General features: G+C 35.5%; 1 protein-coding gene across 1 annotated transcript in view; it reads left to right on the forward strand.

Annotated features, from left to right (window-relative positions):
* Positions 1 to 24,628, forward strand: part of LOC123659187 (heterogeneous nuclear ribonucleoprotein 27C) — a 32,951-nt gene that overhangs the window by 7,270 nt on the left and 1,053 nt on the right. Inside the window, exons 2-10 of the mRNA XM_045594442.1 lie at positions 1,840 to 2,043; positions 6,230 to 6,420; positions 7,746 to 7,828; positions 11,099 to 11,322; positions 11,690 to 11,889; positions 13,148 to 13,237; positions 14,173 to 14,348; positions 19,253 to 19,313; positions 24,377 to 24,456. Coding sequence (XP_045450398.1) covers positions 1,840 to 2,043; positions 6,230 to 6,420; positions 7,746 to 7,828; positions 11,099 to 11,322; positions 11,690 to 11,889; positions 13,148 to 13,237; positions 14,173 to 14,348; positions 19,253 to 19,313; positions 24,377 to 24,456 — 1,309 coding nt within the window. The remainder of the gene's footprint in view (positions 1 to 1,839; positions 2,044 to 6,229; positions 6,421 to 7,745; positions 7,829 to 11,098; positions 11,323 to 11,689; positions 11,890 to 13,147; positions 13,238 to 14,172; positions 14,349 to 19,252; positions 19,314 to 24,376; positions 24,457 to 24,628) is intronic.

Below are 24,628 nucleotides of genomic sequence, written 5' to 3' on the forward strand. Positions count from 1 at the left end.
CAGGCAGCTAGTTTTATACATATATTCATCTCAGCTTTACTACATAAATACAGTACTGAAGAATTTTACAATAGCTTTATCACTTCACATCATCACATCAGCCTTTCGCAGTCCACTACTGGATATAGGCCTCCAAAAATGGCGTGAACTTGTGTGTTTTGCCCTTATGCTATGTGCTTTATCACTTAATTAATTTTAATTTGCCTTTTAAGGTGATATTTTAAATCAAATTTCAGTATGAAATTATTTGAATTGTATATGCTATATGCTAAATACAATTGTATGAGCTTACAAACAAAAAAAAAAACAGACTTCAATGACATGGACCAGTAATACAACGTAGGTATATGAAAACATAGTCAAGTAAATGCAAGTAATGCGTTATTAGAGAGAACTCTAAAAGTACTTTTCAGATCAGTACCACCTTATGATTAATAATAATATAATAATAATAATAATACTTTATTTCAGACTAGATTTTAAGTCCATATTGGGTTAGTACAACAAAACAACATTTAGAATAAAAAACAAAACAAAATTGTATTAAAAAATCAATAAGTAAAAATAAAATTAAATAAAGTAAAAGTAAAATCAAAAATCATAATAAATTAAAAAAGAGGTAACACACAAAATGAAAATACTCAAATTATAACCTCCACATGTTTTGAAGTCGTTTAAAAATAAAACACTATTTATAAGATAGCTTTTATTACTACTATTAAAGAAAAGTAACTTGCTACCATTCTGATTCTGAAAATGGTTTTATAAAAGAATATTTAAATATGATTAAGGCTGTATTACATATTCAATTAAAATCTATCAAAAAATATATTGAGTGTTCTAAAGATACACAACTGTGTATACATATATTTATTTTTATCCACCAACCTGCATTGGAGCAGTGTGGTGGATTAAGCTCTGATCCTTCTCCTACATGGAGAAAGAGGCCTATGCCCAGTAGTGGGATATTACAGGCTGAAGCGATACTTATTTAATGTGACATTCTTTTTGGTAATTTTTATTATCTATATATTAATATGTCAAGCAAAAACTTTATACCCCTTTTTAAGAAAATTGTGCGGATGGAGGATTATGAAATTTCGCACACTTATTGTTTATATCGAGAAGGAGTGCAGAATGATAATTTTTTTTTATTATACTAAAAAATACATTAAATCAATAAAAAAAAAAGACACTACTTTGTGTTTGACACACCCACGCGCATACGAGTACATATATACTCTTTTTTATTATTATAGAAGTATAGTCTTTGACAACAAAACCTTATTGTTCAAACTTATAATTTATATTAATTAAGGTTGAAAATTTCGACCACTGGGCGACCACAGGAATCTTAAAGACATAATATCACAACTTATTCAACAAGTGCAGTAATTAAAATGGAAATGGTCAATACTTCTGTTCATTTTGTCCATTGGAAATAATTTTTTTACTATTTTGTAAGCCGGTTACACCAATACCTGTCAGATAGTTTTACTGAAAAAGTAATTCATATACACAAGCATTAAGTTGCTTATTTTAGGAACCGACGACCGTGTGTGTATTGTTTAGAAATTTATTATTTATTATTATTCAAAAGTATCTAGAGGTCAGTTTTACCTCCTATAGATAGTGTCTGATAGCTTATCATTAACTTATGTGTCTGATAAACTTTGTCATTGAACAGTGCAATAGGGGCCCTAATTTGGTAACAAATTATATCACATCATTTCATCAATATAACATTCACCCTTAAAACTTCTTTTTTTTTTTTAAGAAAAGCGTAGAAATAAACTGTCTCGTCAAGTTAAACTAATATTTATAATTATTTATCTATAGAAAACTGTTCGTTGGTGGCCTATCATGGGAAACGTCGCAGGAAAATCTGCAACGGTATTTCTCTCGCTATGGTGACGTAATCGACTGCGTCGTGATGAAGAACAGCGAGTCTGGTCGCTCGAGGGGCTTCGGTTTCGTAACCTTCGCCGAGCCTTCGTTGGTCAACGTTGTTCTACAGAACGGTCCTCACCAGTTGGATGGCAGGTTTGTATTTTATTTTAATGTTAATTGAGGTAGTAGGGCACAGCAGGATATCCCGCTCTAAATCTGGAGCACCTCGCTTGGGGAGAAGAATTACAGAAGATCATTAATAAATTATACTGCTCTCGAGTAGTTTTGTGTTCCTGTGGTCACTAAGGTAGCCAGAACTGCTGGTGTTTTGCGAGCATCTATAGGCTTCGCTGTTTACCATCACGTGGGTTGAAGGCTTGTTTGCTGACCTAATCTAAAAAAAAAAAAAAAATTTGTGGTCCTAAATATGCATATGGACCCCTGGTTTTTATAAATCGACACTTTCAAGGAATACTACTCTTGCTGTTTTAGGCATGAACTGTTTTTTAATAAAGCTACAAATCAATAAATAGTAACATAGAAATAAATCAAGTTGGCGTATTATTCTTTGAAGGTTATTATAATGTAATTTTACACTAGACAAAGTGACTTTAATTTTAAAGTTTTTTATTGACACAAAATTAAATATATATATAAATATATATATTTTTAAAACCTAATTAGAAACAACATACATTTGTTTTAAACGTACTTACGTGTGAATTAAATATTTAATTACAATTTTCGCTACAATTAAATAAAGTCAAAGTAACTTAATTACAAATTACAAGCACGTTTTAATCCGCTCTGATTTCGTTATACGATAAACGGACATTGTGTATAGGAATCGTTAACATGCTAGGATGATTTTGGAAAAGTTAAGAGTTTAACTGAAGGATTTAACGAGGGTAGTGTCCTCCTTTCATCGACGACCAAATTGTTTTATGTACTTAAAATATTACGACGTAATTTCGTCCATTCTGCGCCCGATTTAATGCTAATGGGTCTTCAATCTTCATTATCACAAACAATTGTTTTTTTTTTACTGGTTTTATTTTTCAGAGATACGTGGGCGTATTAAAAAAAATATGTCCCATCAATCTATATATATGTTTTATACGTCGAGCAAAAAATTAGTAGGAGTGTGAAATTTCGTAGACTTATAGTTTATATAGAGAAGGAGTGCAGAATGCTAATATATATTTTTTTTAATATGGTAAAAAATAGATTAAATCCATAAAAAATAAAAATTTCACACACCACCACGTATTTGACACACGCACGCATATTATAATATTATACTTTTGTTGATTGTCAGTCTGTAGTCAATTGAAAAAGTTTAAAAAAGGTTCTTTATTTTCATAATTTTTTTTAACTAAATTTTTTAATTATGATCGAATTTCCACAACTGGGCGACCACTAATTGGTATAAATAGTTCTTCGTGTGAACAATTGTATCTTATTATAATTTGTATTTAGTCTTGTTATCGTTTAAATATTATGATTTCCGTATTAAGTACGGGTATTTATAAATATTTAGTTTTTCATACATACTTTTTTAAAATGTAATATTTATTGGTTTTTAAGTGAATAACAATATTCAAATATTAATTTTTATCGTTATCATTTGTTAAGTAATATGGATTAGTTGTACGCTAGTACCATTACACCAGTAGTGTCACAAAACCAAGTAGCTGTTCGGAGGAATCAGTAAACAATAATTTGAGGCACAATAAATATTAACCCGTATTAAAGGAAACCTTATTGTCCACGAGAGATGTAAAGCTGCGCGATACCATAAATCTGATTAATCTGCTAATACTATAGCTTTCTAATTATAAGAAAATTCTTAATAGAAAACTATAAAACAAACAGCCTTTCGAGGTTATATGCAGACAAATTACACAATATTATATCGTTAAAATTTCCTTAACTCGTCTAGTTTAGCATTGCATTAAATATAGATTACATTAATGCACTTTAATCTCTAACAATAGCTGGTACTTAGAAACGAGCCAGAAACCTTGTCGTGCGTGTGAGTGACCCTGTTCTTAACAAATATCCACGCTTACACGCAAATCGTACCGTATAGTATAGCTCTATAATACTAAACATGTGCAAACATTTATCCAATCATTATTATCTATAACTATTCAAACATTATAATAATCTCAAATACTCTTTTTTATATATATTGTATCTAGTTATATAATTTTGTATTAATATTATTATTTGTTGGAGCTTATTATTATAAATGGATTTTAGAATAATACATATAGGTACAGTCTCTGATTTAATTGTTTTAAGGATCTACTCGGACCTCAGACCTCGACACAACTAACAGAATCCGTCTAGTTAGCTGCTATCAGTGCCTTATCATCAAACAACGTGAACGCTACGTATTTTGTGATAGTTACTGATTAAGTAATTTTATTATTGTGTCGATTCGTGAAATTGTTTACATAACCTAAAAACGTGTGTACGTGCTACTTATTAATTATTGTATTATAAATGTCTTTAAATAAAAATAGCCTACTATGGTATCGTCATATAAATTGGTTAATATTATACTAAATAACCATAAGGTATGCTTATTATATCAAGAGTAAAGATTAGTATTTTTTGAGTGTTGGTATTGTATTAACTCCAAAATTATGGGATCGACTTTAACTATTCTTTCACCGAGAAACTGCTAAGTTATCCTTGAGTGACATATAATCTATGTTTTAACGAGAGAAAAAAGAACGGCCAAAATCGTGTAATATACGGCGGCGAAAATAAAATCGAAAAATTTTACTGGAAGATGAAACTATGAGTCTACCATTTTTTTTATATCACTAGGTCGACAAACAAGCGTACGGCTCACCTGATGGTAAGAGATTACAGTAGCTTATAGACGCCTGCAACACCAGAAGCATCGCAAGCGCGTTGTCGACCCAATCCCCAATCCAAAGGAGCTCTGGTCACCTTACTCACCAACAGGAACACAATACTGCTTGAAAACAGTATTATTTAGCTGTGATCTTCTGTAAGGTTGTGGTACTACCCCAGTCGGGCTGCTCCATATTTTGAGCAGGAAATTCTTGCTGTGTTTGAATTTGACATTGCAAGTTGCAGGCATGTTCAGATGTTTGTGGGAAATTAAATGCAAACTAAACGTATACTTGTTGCTGTCCCAAGCAATACAAACAAAGTTTGCCACATAAATATAAATAATTATTAAGTCTGCATTGTCTATAGTGAAAATCTTTCACAGCATAATTTTGCAGCATAAATTTGCTGTATGATATGTCTTCATAAAAAAACTTTCACGTTAAGATTTCTGAAGTAAACGTTAAATTTACATATAATACTGGTATTACATCTGTTAGATAAATTGTAAATGTTACTTGCATTCCAAGCCTTATCTTAAAGAAATCAGTTAGTATAAGATTAGATCAGTGAAAGTATTACCTGTATAAGAAAGTTGTCTCTCTTCTTTAGACCCTAGAATGTATATGTTAAGGTTTTAGCAACAGTGAAGTTAATATTTTATGAATTGAAAATAATCTTGTAATGGCTAAATAATATATCGAAATCTAAAATAAATACTACGTTATCTCTATTTGTAGTAGGTACACATAGAGCTAATATACTAAGGTAACTATAATTTTTCTTCGAAATTAGGTTTTCATCTAAAAATTTAAATATTTAACCCGGCGCTAGTGAGGTATAAAAGTGCATTACTAATAATCTGGTAGGGTCTAAGAGACCCAAATTGAAAATCAATACTATAAAATATTTTTGTAAAATAGTGTAATAAATAATTAAAACGAGTATAATTGAACGTTGAAGTTTTACTTAAAAAACACATTAAAATTTATTATTTTATCTTTCAATGACATATCTACCAAAGTTTAATAAAAGTGTAACAAAATAGACATTTGTGTTTTATAGAAATAAAAATGTAAAAAAACTTAAACATTTCTGCATTATGTTACCCAATATAAAACCTTTTGCGTGATTGGCAATGAACGTGTTAAACAAAAGCCATAATCGTGCCTATTTACTTTATACGCTTGTACAATATATATTTATAATCACTACACTCAAAGTTTTTTTTAACAATTTTGTACATTACGATAAGACTACTGTTTAGAAACTATACCTATAACAATTTGACTTTAAAACGTAGTCGTGATTAAAAAAAAAAACCTGATAACTACTAACTGGTAACATAATAGGTTTGGAACATTGTAAAGTGTGACATTTTTAACGAGTTATCAATTCGGCAATAAAAATCCCGATTTCTATGAAAATTTAAAGCATAACAATCCTAAAACGCCTTAACTTGTTTTAGAACGATCGACCCCAAGCCGTGCAATCCCCGAACTCTGCAGAAACCGAAACGGGGTGGTGGGTACCCTAAGGTTTTCTTAGGCGGTCTTCCCTCCAATATTACCGAGACCGACTTGCGTGTATTCTTCGGCCGTTATGGCAAGGTCATGGAAGTCGTCATCATGTACGACCAGGAGAAAAAGAAGTCCCGTGGTAAGTTTTAAATATTATTAACATATCACGTTTTAACGACCAATTACCTAAATTAGTTAAAATTTGACACTTTATATATTTATTTAAGTACTTTGTTCTCCTTGTTTCCGTCAGACCATAAGATTTTTTTTTACTTTGGTTAGACAAACTTAATTATTTAAAGAACTTCAAAGTACTCTTTCATTAATGAGTTCTGAGTAAAAATCATCGAAGCAGGTAAATGTAACAAAAAAAAAAAGAGTTTTTACCACATCCAGGCAGTACCTTCTAACCTAATGTTGTTGTAGGTACGTTCAGATGTTTGTGGGAAATTAAATGCAAATCAGCATATACTTGTTGCCCAAAGTGGGCAAGTGAGTCTACAAAGTTTGCAACAAATATAATAACACGAGGGGCGTTCAACAAGTAATGAGAATAGCTAGAGTAGAAAGTTATTAATATAATTTTATTTTATACATAGTCACTCTTTAGGTTACATATTTTTATTCTAGAGCCAAAATTCCCTTTGGAAAAAATCTTCATCTTAGGCGCATAAAAATGGTTTACGGCGGCATTTTCGTCTTCTTCGTCTTCAAATTTTGTACCTCAAATTTTTTACTCGCGGGAAATAAGTAAAAGTCACTGAGAGCCAAGTCCGGTGGATATGATGGATGCTCGAGAATCACATTTATTTATTTTATATACGGTATTTTTCCATTTGTTCTGCATACACATTTTCCTGTTATACTGGCGCCATGATCAAGGTATTCAATCATTATAACTCCCTGGCTGTCTCAAAAAATCTTGCCGGCAAACGAATTTGTTTTGAATTTATTCAAAGTTGGAGATGATGTTCTTTTTTATGCCACGGATTGCTGTTTTATCTCTGGGTCATAATGGTGAAGCCATGTTTCATTTATTGTTCTGAATCGAACCAAAAATGATCAGGACCTTATTCAAATAATTTTAATTAGTTCTATGAGACCTTTAGTCGCGTTAGCTTTTGTGCGTCCGTTACCATTCTTCCAATCCCTAGTGATCTTGTAAAATGCTGGGAACTTCTCAAGCAAAAATATTTTACCACCGCATGAATTTTCATTTTATCCATTTTTAGCGAAATGCATGTACAAGTCACAAACAAATTATCACAACTGTACTAGTAAAGTAAAAAAAAATATATATATTTGTGGGTATTTTGACCCAGACCTAACCTATACGAAGCAGTAATTATTTTGTTTAAATACCCATAAATATGTCATTCTCATTAATTTTTGAACGCAAATCGTATATTTTGAAGTAATGTGTGTGGTGATCTTAATAGAAGTTTCAATAGATAAACTTTTCAGGCTTCGGATTCCTGTCCTTTGAAGATGAGATATCAGTAGAGCGGGTGACCCAAGAACACTTCATCAATCTCAATGGGAAACAGGTAACCTTGATATAAAATTGTAAAGTCATATACATAAATTAAAGTTAAATGATGATTGTGAACTGTTAGTTCCACATCCAGGCAGTGCCTTCAAATATTCTTTTGATTGGTACGTTCAGATGTTTGTGGGAGATAAAAGCGCGAATAAGCATATACTCCTTGCTTCTTTAACCCTATACTTGACATTGTGAACTTAAATGCACATTTATTTAAGTCTTTTTTTTAAATGGAATATTAACATCGAATCGCTGTAGTAAAAATTCAAAGTGACTTCGTAGATGTTTCTTTACATAAGAAAAAGAAAATTATATCCCTCTCGCACACATACTGTCAGTGGTGAACAAAATTGCGAGCCGTCGGTCAACGCCTGCGCAACGCGCTGTAAGTATCTTATTTTATCTAAATATGATTAGGTTAAATGTATAAAATTGTTATAATTTTACTTTCTGAAAGCTTTATGAAATTATTCGGTGATATTATTTTTGAGCTATTTGTTTTGTATATATAGTAATTCACAATTTTTGTTATGTGTGCATTAAAATACGCACTGCCTGGTTCACCGTGAATGACTCAATATTTCTTGTGTATATTTAAATGCACACTGCCAACGTCACAGACTACAACTGTTTGTGAATGTTGTGTCTTAAAGTGCACATTGCCTACTGTGCTACTATATACTTCAAGCCTTTGTTCAAACCGAGTTTTTTTTTTCACAATGCATGACAACAATTTATATTACCCGTTTCACCAAATCCCTATTCCTTAGCTTGCAATACTTTTCTTTCAGATGACTAGGAGTAGAAAAATCCTAGCTTTGGTGTCTAAATGCGGAGTTAAGTCTGATGTGGAATCCAGCGAATCTTCGGAAGATGAATCCCAGATATTATTTATTATTTATTTTATACTTTATTGTACACCACAAATATATATACAAACAAAGCATAAAAATAGTTACAGACAGTGAAGTACAATGGGCGGACTTATGGCTAATTAGCCATTTCTTCCAGACAACTCATAGATAGATATGTAGGCCTTATCAAGACATCTCAGAAGACAGTTCCTCTGTCCGATCAGTAGCGTCTTCTTCCGAGAATGTAAACATCTCCGATAGTGATGACTGTGAGTATCGAGAAATATACGCCATTGCTTCTGTCCATGAAGAGCCGAGGATTCAGACAAAAAACTGTCGATTCTACTACAAACTCACCTTCTATTCTTCTTCAAACTGATGCATCATTTGAAGAATGAGTACGGTATATTCTTTTTAGGCATTATTAGGGCAAATCGACTTCGAGGGGTAGAGAAAAAATAACCAAGTGATAAGGATTTTAAGAAAAGGGGCACGGAGGCTTTTGCTCAAGTCGTGTCTCACGAACATAATATCGCTGTTGTAAAGTGGTTTGACAATAAGTTTGTTTTAGCTGCAAGTACTTATGTTAAAGCCCACCCTGTACAGAATGTAATGCGGTACAAGAAAAAAGAAAAGAAGAAAGATCCAGTCACATGCCCAAATTTAATAAAGCACTATAACGGGAATATGGGTGGAGTTGATCTAGCCGACATGATAGTCGCTTTATACCGTACTGAGTTGAAAGGTCATCGTTGGTATTTAGTATAATTTTTACAGATTCTGGACATCTGCATCAATAATTTCTGGCTGCTGTATCGTCATGAAAACAGTGGTAAACAAAAACTATTGCTACTCAAAAAGTTTCGAGTCGCATTATTTAGGCAACTGCGTTTATTTGAGAGGAGTTCTTCAAATCTACAACCTGTTGCATTTTCCAAATTTGTGAGAAAAGTAAAAACGCCAGTTGCGGAGAGGCCTGATGACGCTAGTCGTTACGACCTGACGGGACATCTTCCTACTTTTACGACAAAAGACAGGTGTAGAAACTGTACCAAACATCAAACCAAATGTTTTTGTCCAAAGTGTAACGCATGACTATGTATAGTTGAAGGGCGAAATTGCTTTATGGATTTTCATACTAGCAATAGTGATTAAGTTTTTTATATTTTTACACGGTAGATAGATAATTAAGTAAACTTTGATCTCAGAGCATTATGACTGCATTTTGCGATAAAAATTAATATAAAGTTTAGTATTGTTTTTTTTTTTTAAAGTAGAACTATATGTGATAATTATGTCGCCACATACCATACTCATTGATTTAGTTCCTAAAAACTATCAAAACTTATTGATATGTTATAATTTAGAGACTTTTATTTCAAGTATTTTAAGAAATTCGTGTTATTTTTTTATGTTTTGTTTCTTTTTTAGTTTAGTGATTACATGGCAGTGTGCACATAAAGACACATAATATATCCTGAAAACTGAAATTCAGGGATTTTTTATTTTATTTTTCCTTACATTCTTTTAATCCAATTAAAGCAGAAAAGTAGCAAAAGTTTATTTTTTTTAAGTTAAAATTCTCTGCCAAGTATAGGGTTAAGCTCGTGTGTCTACAAAATTTGGTACATTGGATATAAACTAGCTTCATAGATTGAGACATGTTAAATTAATTTCACAGCAGCCTTACGCAGTCCGCTACTGGACATAGGCTTCCACAAGTTCACGCCAAAAATGGCGTGAACTCATGTGTTTCGCCCATAGTCACCACGCTGGGCGGGCGGATTGGTGACCGCAGGGCTGGCTTTGTCGCACCAAAAACGCTGCTGCCCGTCTTTGGCCTGTGTATTTCAAAGCCAGCAGTTGGATGGTTATCCCGCCATCGGTTGGCTTTTTAAGTTCCAAGGTAGTAGTGGAACTGTGTTAACCCTTAGTCGCCTCTTACGACTACCACGGGAAGAGGGGTTGGCTATATTCTTTGATGCCGTAACCACACAGCATATAAATTAATTTAAGTGTTCTTTATTACTGTTTATGAAAAAAAATGTACTAGCTGCAAAAAATTTGATTTAGAGATGTATAATTAAACTTACATAAAACTTAACACTTGTAGATCTCTGAATTGCAAAGTGACTTTCTTACAAAAAGAATATTAATTGACAGTTAAAAAAGTTATATATTGCTTACTTTAGGATTTATTATTATTATACTTTGGTAGACCCCAGTAGCTGCAAGCCTTTTAAAAAACATTTTCCAATAATTCGCCAGTCACTGACGATCGCACCAACTTCTGAAAGCATACGAAGATTTATGTGTCTTAAAACTTTATTTCACACAAAAAAAAAATAAAGAGAATTAGGATTCTTTTCCAGGCTAAGATGTAAGGTGTATCCTTGTACTTGAAACATTATTATCACTAGGTGGAGATAAAGCGTGCTGAGCCACGTGACGGTTCCGGCAAGTTGGGCTCAGGAGGTGGTGGCATGGGTGGTGGTGGTATGGGCGGGGCACCCGGGGACGCGCCCGCTGCTGGCCAGTGGGGTCCGCCTCAGGCCGCGCCAATGAACATCATTCAAGGGCACAACGGCCAAATGGGCGGCCCCCCCATCAACATGCCCATGGCTGGACCTAACATCATGCAAGGGTAAGAGTAAATTATCTAGTACTTATGTCAATTACTTAATTCTTTTGCAGAAATGTGCCTAAGAATCGATTTTGGTGGTGGTGGATAGACTTATTATTAAGAATTCTTAAAAATTTTATCTGTTGGATACCGTCATCCGTTAAAATAATAGCGTTATTTTCAACCGGTGAGACACTTCCTATAATATTCTTATAATGTGCTCAGTGTTTGCTATTATAATTTCAAAATTTTTAGATTTCTGATGAACTGAGAGTCATCAAATTGATGGATTTTATTTTTTTAAATTTTAGTGTTTTTTTTTCTTCTTCAAAGGAACAAGTCGATGCTATGTTTCCAATCAATCTCTTAGCGTGTCACTCACCCACAGCTACCAGGGCTGGGGCACGTCCGCCGGGCAGACGTCGTACGCGGGCTACGGTGCGGCGGGCGGCGCGGGAGGTCCGGGCAACTACCAGGGCTGGGGCGCGCCGCCCGCCCCGCAGGCGCCGCCGCACGCGCCCGCCTGGCCCGCCACCAACAACTACACGCAGCACGCGCAGCCGCCCGCGCAGGGCTACGGCAGCTACGGTATGTCTCTCTCACACGCACACTCTGTCTCTCTCACTCTCTGTCTCGGTGCGGACACTAAGGCGTCGTCCATTAATCACGTGTTGGTGGGGAGAACTAGAATGAAAGAATACTGTAGTTAACGTCTCCTTCTCTATTTCTCAAGCTGATGTATCAGGGTTAGGTGTGAAAAAATTCTTGGTAATATGTGATGAGGGTTTATACTATCCACACATATCACTTGTTTTTTGTGCAAAGTATATCGAAATTTTCAGAATAAAAGTATTAACTACAAGTTTAATTTGATATTTTGGAAAATTAAGCATCATGTTACAAATTTCCTAGTTGTAGGGAGATTGTTGGTTGTTTTTTTTTTTTTTTTTTATTATTTGTAAATTGTGCTTTCAACGAAAAATCTCCCCCTCGTGATATTTAGTAAATGTTTCCGATCTGCCCACATGATTAATGGACGACCCCCTAGTGGCGTACGAGTTCGTCCAAACGAGCCAATCTAAAGAGCGGTCATGCTGATTCTATAGAATTGTTTTTGCATTACGAAACCCTGAAGAAAAAGTTTTCACAACGTCGTCGTGATCACTTCGATACGCAGAAGCGTAAAGGTAAGAGGTTAACCGCACAGGTCGTTTTTTGTACTATAATGCGATAAAGACAAGTTTGATAATTCACACGGGTAATGCGCATTCGACTCGAGCAATTATTGATCAGAGTCGTCCAGGGAAGTGGCAGCTATGGTACGAAATATAGTTTACACGAAAAGAACAAGTTTGATAATTACGAGTGAAGCACCAGCGGTTCTTCTGAGAGGCGCTGTACTGAGTGTTGTAATAGCGTATTAAAGTCCGACTATTAGGCGAAGATAAGCCTTAATAATCGTCAGCCGTCAATGGTCAAGTTTGTAAAAGTGAGTATATTCCACGTTATTTGTAGACGACACGTTTTTGATGTAGTGATATCAGAAACGTAATCGCGAACTCGTTATGATCTATATCAGTGGTTCTTAACCATAGGTCCGTGGAAGCACCTGAAGTGGTCCACGAAGCCAAAGTGCAAAGTGAGTGAGTTTCACTAGGCTATAACTAAGAACGACAACTACTACTAACTAGGAACAGATTTTACCCTAAGAACAGTTGGTGGGCCTTGGCAAAATATATATTTTAACAAATGCTCTCCCATCAGCAAAAGGTTTAAGATTAAGAACCACTGATCTATATGAAACGAGTAAAAGAGAAAAAAAAATAAATGATCGTTTGTTTAACAGCAAACTACAGCTCGGCTCCCGCGGGCGCTTCTGCTGGAGGCAGCTGGACCAACTGGAGCATGCCTCAGAACTCCAACTCTACCGGTTCCGGTGAGTAAACGAAACGCTTGCCACTCTCTTCGATGAGACTCATCGTATGACCGCGTAGCTTCACAAAAATTATCAAACTTGTTCTTAATTAGTGTAAGTTTACTAAATTTACTGTGACGATCCACGTGACGTCTCGCTTCTACGCGAATAAGCTCATACATAGAAACGCGAATCGACCGATATCCCTAAATTACGTATTTTTGTATCTCGCAGACCAATGAGCCCGATTTAAATAATAAAAAAAAAAAAACGAGTGTGCTTTAGACTACACGACTGAAGTAAATCTTCTTTAGCAATAGTCCTGCACTGTATTTAAGATATAGATACGAAACGTAACTGACTATGAGAGAAAGAAAATGTGTGCTTGCACCTCTCTTGTTCCGTTCGCCTTACCCGATTACATTTTCTGTAACGCTCACGCATTCACCAGCTTACTTTCCAAATCAAGCGTGCATAAAGAAGTTTTACTTCAAAAATAACATAATACGCGTAAGTCGTACAAGAAGCTCATTTTATTACGTTTCTTTTTTTATAAAGAACACTAAGACCTGATACACACTACGGTTCGATCTCATTCCGGTAAAATAGTGTTAGACAAGAAACGAAAGAGTTTATTAATAGTATCCGTAATAGTCAAGTTCCGATCGAATCGCACGTAGCGACGATCCGTCAATAGCTTGTCGCGTTGTCGACACTAACGACTTGAATCTATCATACACTATTTTTATTCATCCTTAAGAATATTGTACACTTCCTATCCGTCACTACTATATCATGTCCTGTGCCCAAAGGTTATCTGGAAGAAATCGCCCTTCAGCGATAAGATCGCCTTTGATATCTTTTTTTTTTGTAATGACTACTGTTTGTTCATATTTTGGTGTACAATAAAGAATATATTATTATATAATTATTATGAACGCGGCGGCGCGCTGCAGGCTCGTACGTGCCGCTGTCGGAGGGCGGCGAGATGTACGGGCGCGGCGGCGGCGGCGCGGCGGGCGGCGCGGCGCCGGCGCTGGCGGGCGCGCTGTCGTCGGCCGCGCTCAGCAAGTCGTCGTCCGCCGACTACTCCACCTACCAGCAGTACCCGCCCGCCTACCAGCAGGACCAGGTACTGGCGCGAGCGAGCGCGCACTCGGATCTGTCCTATTAAATATATCGATTCGAATTTGGAAACTTTCGCCGAGCTCGAGACGGTTAATTCGATACGCTTACGCTTCAGCTTGTAACGTCCCATCGCTGGGCATAGGAGAAGGATCGGAGCTTAATCCGCCGCGCCGCTAGGACCGGCGGCTAAACGTGCTCTTCGAGGCACCATGGGGAGATACGAGGACTAACGATCGGACCGGAATTAAATATTTGTATAAACACAAATATCCACTCCGAGCAAGGATCTGCGACCGATGCTGCGACTGCGAGGAGGAATCTGCGACCGTCGCGGTGTTTATGCGCCACCGATACGGCACATGCACTATTACACCAAAGCGGTTGGTTGTCGTTAATTTGATATTACTATTAATCTCAGTTTTCCTCGAGTCGAGTCGAGCTTAATCCGCAAATCCGCAGCTGTGGTGGATTGAGCTTCGATCCTTTTCCTCCTACATGTAGTGAGAGGCTTTATTCCCGGATGTGGGATGTTACGAGCTGAATCAGTTGATTTTTTTATTGGGTTGGACACAAAAAAAATATCCAGCTGAAAATTTGGAGCCACCCCAGTAGTAAGTACTTAGACCCTACCAGCGAGTAAATACCCTACAAAAGATCACAGCTAAATAATACTGCTCTCAAGCAGTGTAATGTTTCTGTGGTTAAGAGTGGCCAGAGCTTCTGGGGAGGGTCAGAGGTGGGGTCAGCAAAGCGTTTGTAATACTTCTGTTGTCGCAGGCGTCTATAGGCTACGGTAATTGCTTACGATCAGGTGAGCCATACGCTTGTTTGCTGACCTAGTTCTATAAAAAAAAAAATACATAAATTTTACTAAAAATTATATCATCAATAATAACATGAAATTAACGATTGTATTGACCATCTCGAGAACAAATAAATAATTAATTAGCTTTTGAAATAATTTAAAAAATAAATTATTACAACTTTCCATAAGAGAATCGAATTTTTAAAATTACAGATTCGATTAATGTCCGGTTAACATAATTCAAATACAAGTGTAGTTTTATGTAACCAGATGTTTACACGTAGTTCGTTTTGGTGACGTAAGCAGTTGATATAAGTTCTAATATTTTATAGATTTTAGTTTTAATTTTATTTATAAATAAAGAAAGCAATCATATTTTCTGTTTACGACATCAATTATTCTATTTTGGTAATACCACGTTTATTGATATGCTTTTGTAGTTTGAACCTTTAATTGTGTTAAACAGAACGGGTATTACCTGAAAGTATTACACAAAGCCGTATTTCTTTTGCGATACTGAGTAAAAGACAGAATTATTTTTTTTTTCGGAATTTTGACAAGAACAACAGCAAGTCTTTTCTAAACAATTTTTAATTATATCGCAAATGAAATCATTTTAAAGATCAATTATATTTTATATTAAAGTACTAAATAAGTAAGTTTATAACCACTTAGGTAAATTAATATTTGATATAAATAGATATTAATTGATCCTTAAAAATACACAAAAATTTAAATTATTTTGTAAGATCATTTTACTGATATTCATTTTAATTTACAAGTAACAAATGATGTTGCAAAATTATTTTAGTTAGCCTGGCATGAACCATTAACCTTAAATGGTTTTTGCCAAGGTTGTCTTTATTAGGATGAAGCATTTGGGTAATGGTTTTTTATTTTAGAATAAAATACATTTTTTGTTATGCATTACTTATTATATCTACTAATGACATAGTATAATATGATAATGTAATAACAAAATGTATTTTGAGCTTTTTCATAACCGCTATCATGCTTTTCATAATCTAGTGCATTTCCAACCGTACAACAAGTCACGTTTGCGTTGTGTTGTGAATAACAAAAGTATGATAAAAAAAAAAAATTCTAAATCACGTTTACGTGGTTTTATAAGTACAGTTGGAAATTGTTTTGTCCATCATGGAAGTTATTCGATAGTATCGTGTTTAAACAAAATGTACGTAATCAAATACATATATGATTGCTAAGATAAATTATAACTTGTTCGAACACGATTCTGATAAGTGGGTCACGGTGATCTCTATACATACAATAAGGCGTATTTGCTTGTAATTTTTACACCCTTTTGTTTTGTATGATAGTACATGATACTGAACTGAAAGTTATTAAAAAAAATTCTTTTCTATTTTCTAAGTTACAAATTTAAATAACGTTTCTTTTTGATGTTTAAATCATGAACAATTTTTTACTGAGTTATATGTTGTGTTACATTTTTGATAATAGATTGCAGTAATCATGTATTTTCGATATAGCAAATGCTAACGCATTTGTTGATCTCTCAAAATTATGAATCAAAGTACAGCCAAGTTGATATCATAGATAATGTACATTTTGATTTGCTCATACTCAGGGCTTGCATCCTACCCTCTATCCCATATCATCCCGCTTTATCTTTATTTTATCCTGCATCCATTTCCGAATTTGTTTTGAAGTGGTTTTCGGTATGTACCGGTGATTGCATGACTGGATTACTCGATTCGCTCCCGATATTAGTTCATTCTACCGAACGAACGTACGGTCAGACGAATGGAACGACTACACTACCGATACACTAGCAAAGTTCAATTTGGTTGTACTTGCCGGTTTGTTTGCGATTCATGAATGGATGCGCGATGGAAATGAGTCGCAACGGTGAACGAGTGAAATTCAGCGAAAACATTGTTCGTCTTTGAATGCAAACAAACATGAGACTGAGGCAGAAATGCAGCATGAATAAAATATATAGAGCCCCGTAGTTCGCACCCGCATCCGCGCGCCGGTAGGACCCGGCGCTATCGCATGTCCGAGACATCGGCGCCCACTACTGCATGCTTTCAATGGCAGACGAAATGTGCGATGTCTTTTTGATTTCCCGAGGCCGGTCGCCTCGGTCGCGCCGCTATCCATAGTGAAAAATCAAGAAGATTCATGTCCTATTAAAGTTTCGCTGAAGGTCTCTCATCACCACGACCCGCCCTCCCGCGCCCGCTCCCCCCCCTCCCGCCTCCACTTCATCGCCCTCGGGGATAATTCACACGCTTTTGCCCGGTCCATCTTCACGCTCTGCTACTTACATAATCCGCTAAAGATCCAGGTTGGAACATTGTGGCGAGTGGGACTTCATGTCTGTAATTCTCTTCTTTTCCAGTTGGTCGATCAGGGCCCACAAGAGTGGCTCCTCCACAAAGACAATTAGAAATAAGGGTGGGTTCGGATGAGGTTATGTCGCGAAACTCTGGGGATTTCTCACTATGGACGGTTCGGTCATGCGACGATTACGCGGGCTCACCTTAAAGGCATCGCACCGCACTAGATTTTAAGCTTACCTTTAGTTCCATTTATTGTTCATATTGCATTTTTGTAGACGTGCGAGATGATTAAATCGCTTTGTTTCATCTCAACACTTGTAAAATTGGCATTTAAAGTACAAATTAGTAAAATTTGGATTTTTTCATATTGTTACAGGTTCATTAATAGATAATTAAAACGATAAATAATATTAAGAGGTGTACTTTAAGTGTTCAGGAGATGAAATTCAAACTTCTGTTAATTGTAACCAGAGAGCATATACGCAAAACTGTGCAAACATCACCATGTCCGGTGCCCAATGTGGTTCTCGATGCGCTCTAAACTCATTAGTTGTTCCCATTAGTAACAGATATTTAAATTTAAATCCACATTCGGCGCCTCCATGTTGGCTCATGACATGTCGACGCTATAGCCATAGTTTAGATTGTGTTTGATAAATTTCTATTTTTATACTCATTACATTTAACTCTTAAAAGTTAAAGACAATGTTGACGTTAACTCTTGTAGGCGTCGGCTCGACACGTCAAGCGCACCACATACATGATTTCTCGTCTCATTATTAGCTCACAATTTGTGTTGGCGGTATTAAATCATTGGTAAATTATTTCTATTTATAAATCTTTATTAATTTGACAATTTAAAAGCGGTAATTTGACGACGAATCATCTGATATCTGTATTTATTATAGATTGTCAACGCAAGTGGCCTAATTCAATATAATGTAATCAATTATAAGCTATAATATTATTGTTTCTGTTTAATACAATTATTTGTAGTAAATGCTTTATAATTCGTAATAGATTGGAGGCCACTTAGCGTACTTTGAATAGGCCCCTTTGCGCTAACGGTCCAATGTATAATTTAATCTACGACAAACGGACGTCAAGTTCGACAGACCTGCCTTGTATACTTCGTCTAGTATCTCGGCAGAGAAATACGTAGATACGTAAAATATAAGGGTATCGCGTACGTTCGAAGCGGGTAGCGTCATGCGAGTGGGGAGATTAGAGGACCGTCGACCTCAATCGGTTCGGTACTTTGCCAGAATTATCAATCGTAATTTTGTATAAAATAAATCAAGACTGGTTTGTTTGGTTGTTTAAATCTAAGATATTTTAAATTATAAAAAAAAAATGTGTCAGAAGTCCATTACCCAGTCAATATAATAGGGATAAGACATATACCGTTCATAGCGCAACAGTAATCACAAACGTCATACGGGTCTTCGAGTGTTTCACGAAACGACTGACCTATATATAGTACTCGTTCTGTCGCTCTATCATCGTGTATCGTTGCCGGGCGTCCGGATAATGTCGGACATAGTTCGTCTATTTGAATGCGTGTTCGGCTTTTAATTTGATCAGAGTTAATTAAAATTCGAGAAAATTTATTTGAAATAATTTTTGCCGTATGTCGTATATGTCGTACCGACCCATACAACGACATCCTTAATAAGTACGGTCCGGACCGACCCGGACTCGCCCCTCGCCCGCCCGCCCGCCGCGATACTAGACGGAGTGTGCGGTCGGCGGCGGCTAACGCGTGCTGTGGCCCAGGGCTCGTCGTACGGCGGCTCGCGCTACAGCGGCGAGTACCACTCGGGCGCCGCGCAGCCAGGTGTGCACGCGCACCCGCACCACGCGCCCAAACACTTCGCCAACGAGTTTAACAAGGAGTGGCCCGCCGCCTAGAGCCCGCCGCCACCGCCCCACCCCACCCCACTTACCGACTAATACGTGACTACATTTTTTTCGCGATGTTCGTTTTGTTGATATTCCTCGACCGCTTTTTAACCGTGAATTTTTCATGTTTTCGTTTTAAAGTGAAAATTCGTTTCGCCCGTTTGTCATCACACGTTTTGATTGAAATATATAGGTAGTTTTATGACGATGCAATATTATCGTGTTAAAATTATGACGATCGATCTTAGTCGCGTTAAAGACTTGTTAGATCTTTATATAGTAATTAACTTACTGACTGCATTAACACAAACCCACACGCGAACTTTACTTTTAGTCGTAAACGAATTAATTGTAATTAAATTAAACTTAGATAATCGCAATGATCGTTCAGATGTTTACGAGCGTATGTTAGCGGACAATTTTCGTTTCGTTTCCTCTCCCCGAGTCTCGCGGCTCCGTGTCCGAAGCACGCCGATGTGTTGAGTGTACTTAGTACACGAAAGTTTTCTATATCTTTTTATTATTCTTTTTTGGATGTGGGCTCCTTTTAACGTTTTATTTTACTTCGCACTTTGATTACTTCAAAGATAATGTTTTCGCGTTTATAAAATGATTTCTTTTAATAACACCACCTAATGAATCAATGAGATCTTGCTATTTCGTGTAGTGGTGATGTTACGAAGTGTAGAGACTGGCGCCGTGGACGCGTCCGCACATTTGACAGACAATGTTATAAAACAAGGCCAATTTAGGGAAAATTACCTAAACAACTTAACTTAAGCTAATGACTTGTATAAATATTTGGTATATATATATATATATCGATATATGTATGTTTAATGTTAGAATTTTGGTTATTTACCACCCACTAGACTTAGGAAAATGGTAGGGATGTATTGAAATAATTATGTGTTAATATTTAACAAAACAAAGTATGACTGAACGTGATTTTAATATTTTTAATTTCCCATTGTTAAAAAAAGGGAGCAATTCTGTATAAATAATTATTATTCGTAATTATAATTATTTTCTTATATGAATTTTAGTTTTTTATTGCAATCTTAAGTTTTTATGGAATTTATACTTTAATGAATTTTTACCTGCCAAATTATTAAAACGAGCAAACGATAACGTATTTGTTAAGTGATGAAGCTCAAGCATTTAGGATATAGAGCAGTCGGCCTCGCCGGCGTCTCCGCACCCTTCGCGGACTCTTGTACATACGTATATATACTTACTTGTGTGTAAAGCATAATTTTAATCGATTCTCTCGTCACATAGTTTTAAAGATTTAATTTATGTGATCGCCAAATATATTTAAAAGCTATATAGGGTTTATACTGCGGGGCGGCCCCGCGCGCTCGTCCGCTCCCTCACAAAGTGAGTTATAATTTAAAGTAACATTTTTAGATTAAATTTAATGTTAGTCCTTTACTGTACTATATCGCTCAATCATTTGACCGATCGACTGATTAAAATTTTAGTGATAAGCTAAGTAATGTAATCGCGAGCGGTGCGGCGACGCGCGGCCCGGCCCTTTCCTTTAAGTTAATGGTAGATACGCGGCCACGGCCTCTTGTTATAAATGTTTTAATAGGAAAATTGTTGATAATTACATTGAATGCATAATTTGATCGTATAGTATAGGGTTATTTAAGATCGCACCGTAAGTAAAGTATAATTTATCTATGACTATGAGAAGTAATGTGAGACGTAAGCGTTTATAAGTGACGCGGTCCGGCGAATGGTGCGGAGTCCCAAATTTAATGCTAAAAATAGAGAAAAAAACGCCTTACATTGTGATGTTCATAGTTAACGCGCATATTGGTACATTTCTTATAGCTCTATTATATTACACACGACTGAAACACATCATTAAGTAGGAAGTTGAAACTTGTACCTTAAAACGATTATATTGAAATATTATTAAATACCTAATTACTAAATGACGTCGGTGCCTATTTGCCCACTACTAGGTTACGTGTAGTTGTGCCCGTTTCTTACCACTCCTTTACTCTTTACCTGATCGTTCCTATGTAAGTTAGGTTTAATTTGTCTCGATTCATTCCTCGGTAACTTTACGCGTCCTAATATACTATCGCTGTAAATCCTGTTTTATAATTTCGCTTAGACGGCACGTTCGAGTCGCTTTTACTTGGCATTTGTATTTATCGATCGACTAACCAGTAACCCGCTGACCAATCACGCGCGCGTGCGGCGTGCGTCCGCACTGGCCGCCTCCCCCGGCCCGGTCCGGCCGACTCCGGCCCGGTCCGGCCGACTCCGGCCCGGTCCGGCCTGGCGCGCGCCGAAAGCCTGCGGACGGACGCGGCTCGCGCGACTTATCGTTTCCGCATTTCGGTTCTAATTTACTTACCGTAGGTTTAATGTACAACCACCGATGAAGTGATAACATTGTTCACGTCTGTTTAATGTTAGGAAACGATGCCTTACAAAAAGTTAAGTGAATATAGAGATGATTTATATTATGTTAATTTCAATGATAATAAATTAGCACTAAGGTGTCTCTTTAGATACGGGCTCGGTACCCGGACACGCAAACCTTCGGAACAATTTGTAAGAAGTTAGTTTGTAATTAACCATCGTGGCAATCTTCTATGTAACATAAAGAGTATAATTTATTTAAATAAAGTATAATATGTATTAGAAATTTTAGATTTACTCAACATTAAACTTAGTGCAAATTATTGTGAGAAAAATCAATTGATACTATTTATATGGGTTTTTAATTATTATTATATAGGAGAAGAGCATAAAATATTGGATGAATTTATTAATTAAAAATAGTTAGCAAAATACAATACGGTAAGACTCGTTAGAGGCTAGTCTGTCAAATGTGTGAGCGGCGCGGCGCCCTCGGCGCTTACAGCAGTTGCATTTTAATATTACACTGAGTAATATCGACATAAGATATACACTGTATCTTAATAATATTTATGGAATAATATTTTAATCATGGCTTAACTGTAGTACTGTTGTGTAGTTAACATTTCGACTCTTGTTTGTATTACTTTATATAATATAGTGTACGCGGTTTTTTATATGTGTATGTTTATTCAAGTAGTAACATGTTTGTGTAAAAGTGTATTTTGGTATAATAATAATAATAATATAATAATAATTATACCTCGCGCGCGCGCGGTTTTCTCTGTGTAGTGCCGCGCGGGTGCTTGCATAAATAAACTTTTGATCGTAATTGACTAATTATATTATATGAGACCCCTAGTGTTAACGTTAGATTAGCAGAACTCTTTAGTTTATTTTCTACTCTTCTAAAAGAATAGCATTTAGTCCAAAAGTATCGGCAGCTAACAGTCGATCTTTACTATAGTCGGTTCTAAAGTTATTTTTAAAACAATGCAGGTATTATTAATATAATAAAATCCTCGTATTTATACTAGATTTATATAATATAAATGTAATTATTGACACATTATCGTAAAATAAATTGCACAGGTTTTACAGTTAATTATAACATTAATTATTATAAAACTTAGGGCAAGTTGTTATTTATTTCTGTTTTAATTAAAAATTTGATGTTGATTATTTTTTAAAATATTTTTTTTTTTTTCATTATAGTAGATAAAGTACATAATGCTCGATCGATTAGATTACAAAATTATTAAGTGAACTATCGACTGATGTACAATATTTAAAGTAATGTTTACTTACGGCAATATATAAGTTTTACTTTACGCGGCCCCACTACGGGGCTCTGTATTTATACTGTATTAATTTCGTATAAAATGTAATTAATTGGAAGCGGTGACCGCGACCGAGCCACATATTAAGCATGTTACGATTGTAAGACTATTATCTAGATTTGTTGTAACTCGTGTAACGTAATGTAACCGCACCGGCCGCCCGCCGCGCTCGCCCCGAGGCCGCAGCGCGCGCCCGCTGCGAGGTTATATAAAAAGGAAAATTATGATAGACTTGCACGTGCGTCCTTGTTGTTTCTTTTTAACGATTACCTAATGATAATTAGTTAATTACGGTTTTAATGATTAATTTTAATTGAAGCACTAAAATATTAAGACGAGAAGCTTGTACGCGATGTCAAAATCGACGGACGATTCGAAGTGCTATCACTAAAATAACACTTAAGGTTTTTCGAAGTAGAAATTATGCATTATTCATATTAGGTATTTTGGGTATATATTAGTTAGTTTTAACTGGTAATATAAGTATGTAGTTTGTAATGTAATGAAAAAATAAACAATTTGTCGTAGTTTCCTATTATTAAGCTTCTTCTATCTTAATGGTTTAAGTAATACTACTGGTTGAATAATAAAAAAAAAATATTAATATTACCACTGCAAATATTTGAGATATCTTATGATGAAATATATATCTACTTTAAGGACATTATAATACGTAGATAATTAAAAGAAATCAAAAATTTCAAAATATATCTGGCATTTTTAATGTTTGCCCCACCTCCCCCACAGATTAGTTACACTCGGCTAGGCATCTAAGTTATCATAATTTTTGTTTTTATATGGATTTCATATTTAACTGGAGCCGTGGGTTCCATAATAGTCTTACACTACTAATATTTATAACAGAACCGATTCCACTGAAACGATAACCGGTCCTTTCAATTAATTATATTGAATACTTCACATTCACATACTATATATTACAGATAGATACACATCTATTCCAATAATGTGCTTAATACAACTCACTCGGTAAAGTATTTGCAATATTACTAACATTTCCTTCCTTACCCTTTCAACTTTTTAAAGTATTTCGTTTGCAACAATATTCATGTTAATTTTATCAAAGATAATAGACAACATCCAACTATCTTTAAGAGTTTTTAAAATCTATCGTAACAGTCATAAAAGCTATGTTAAGAATCAAAATTACTTATTACTTATACAATATAATAAAATAGAAGTCTGAATATCCAGTCTTTATGACCATTGTTCTCCATTACCTTTTAAAAAGTAGCTTAACTAAAACCGGCAGAGAGCGATGGAGTGACAGCCGGCAGTCCCAAGTTTACCAACATGTCCGCGTTGAACAATGCGGTCGATACGCCGCCACAGGTTTAAAAAATACATCCATTCGTGTTACAGAAGTACCTTTTTCAAATAGAACACAAAATTCGTGTTCACCTGTAGGAATCTAATAATGTTGCTTCCAACTTCGATCTTATTGTACTTGGTAGATTATTTTTAAACCGAGAAGTTCTCACAAGTTACAAAATGCCATTTAGTA

The sequence above is a fragment of the Melitaea cinxia genome, chromosome 13, assembly GCF_905220565.1.
Source record: "Melitaea cinxia chromosome 13, ilMelCinx1.1, whole genome shotgun sequence".
NCBI lineage: Eukaryota > Metazoa > Arthropoda > Insecta > Lepidoptera > Nymphalidae > Melitaea > Melitaea cinxia.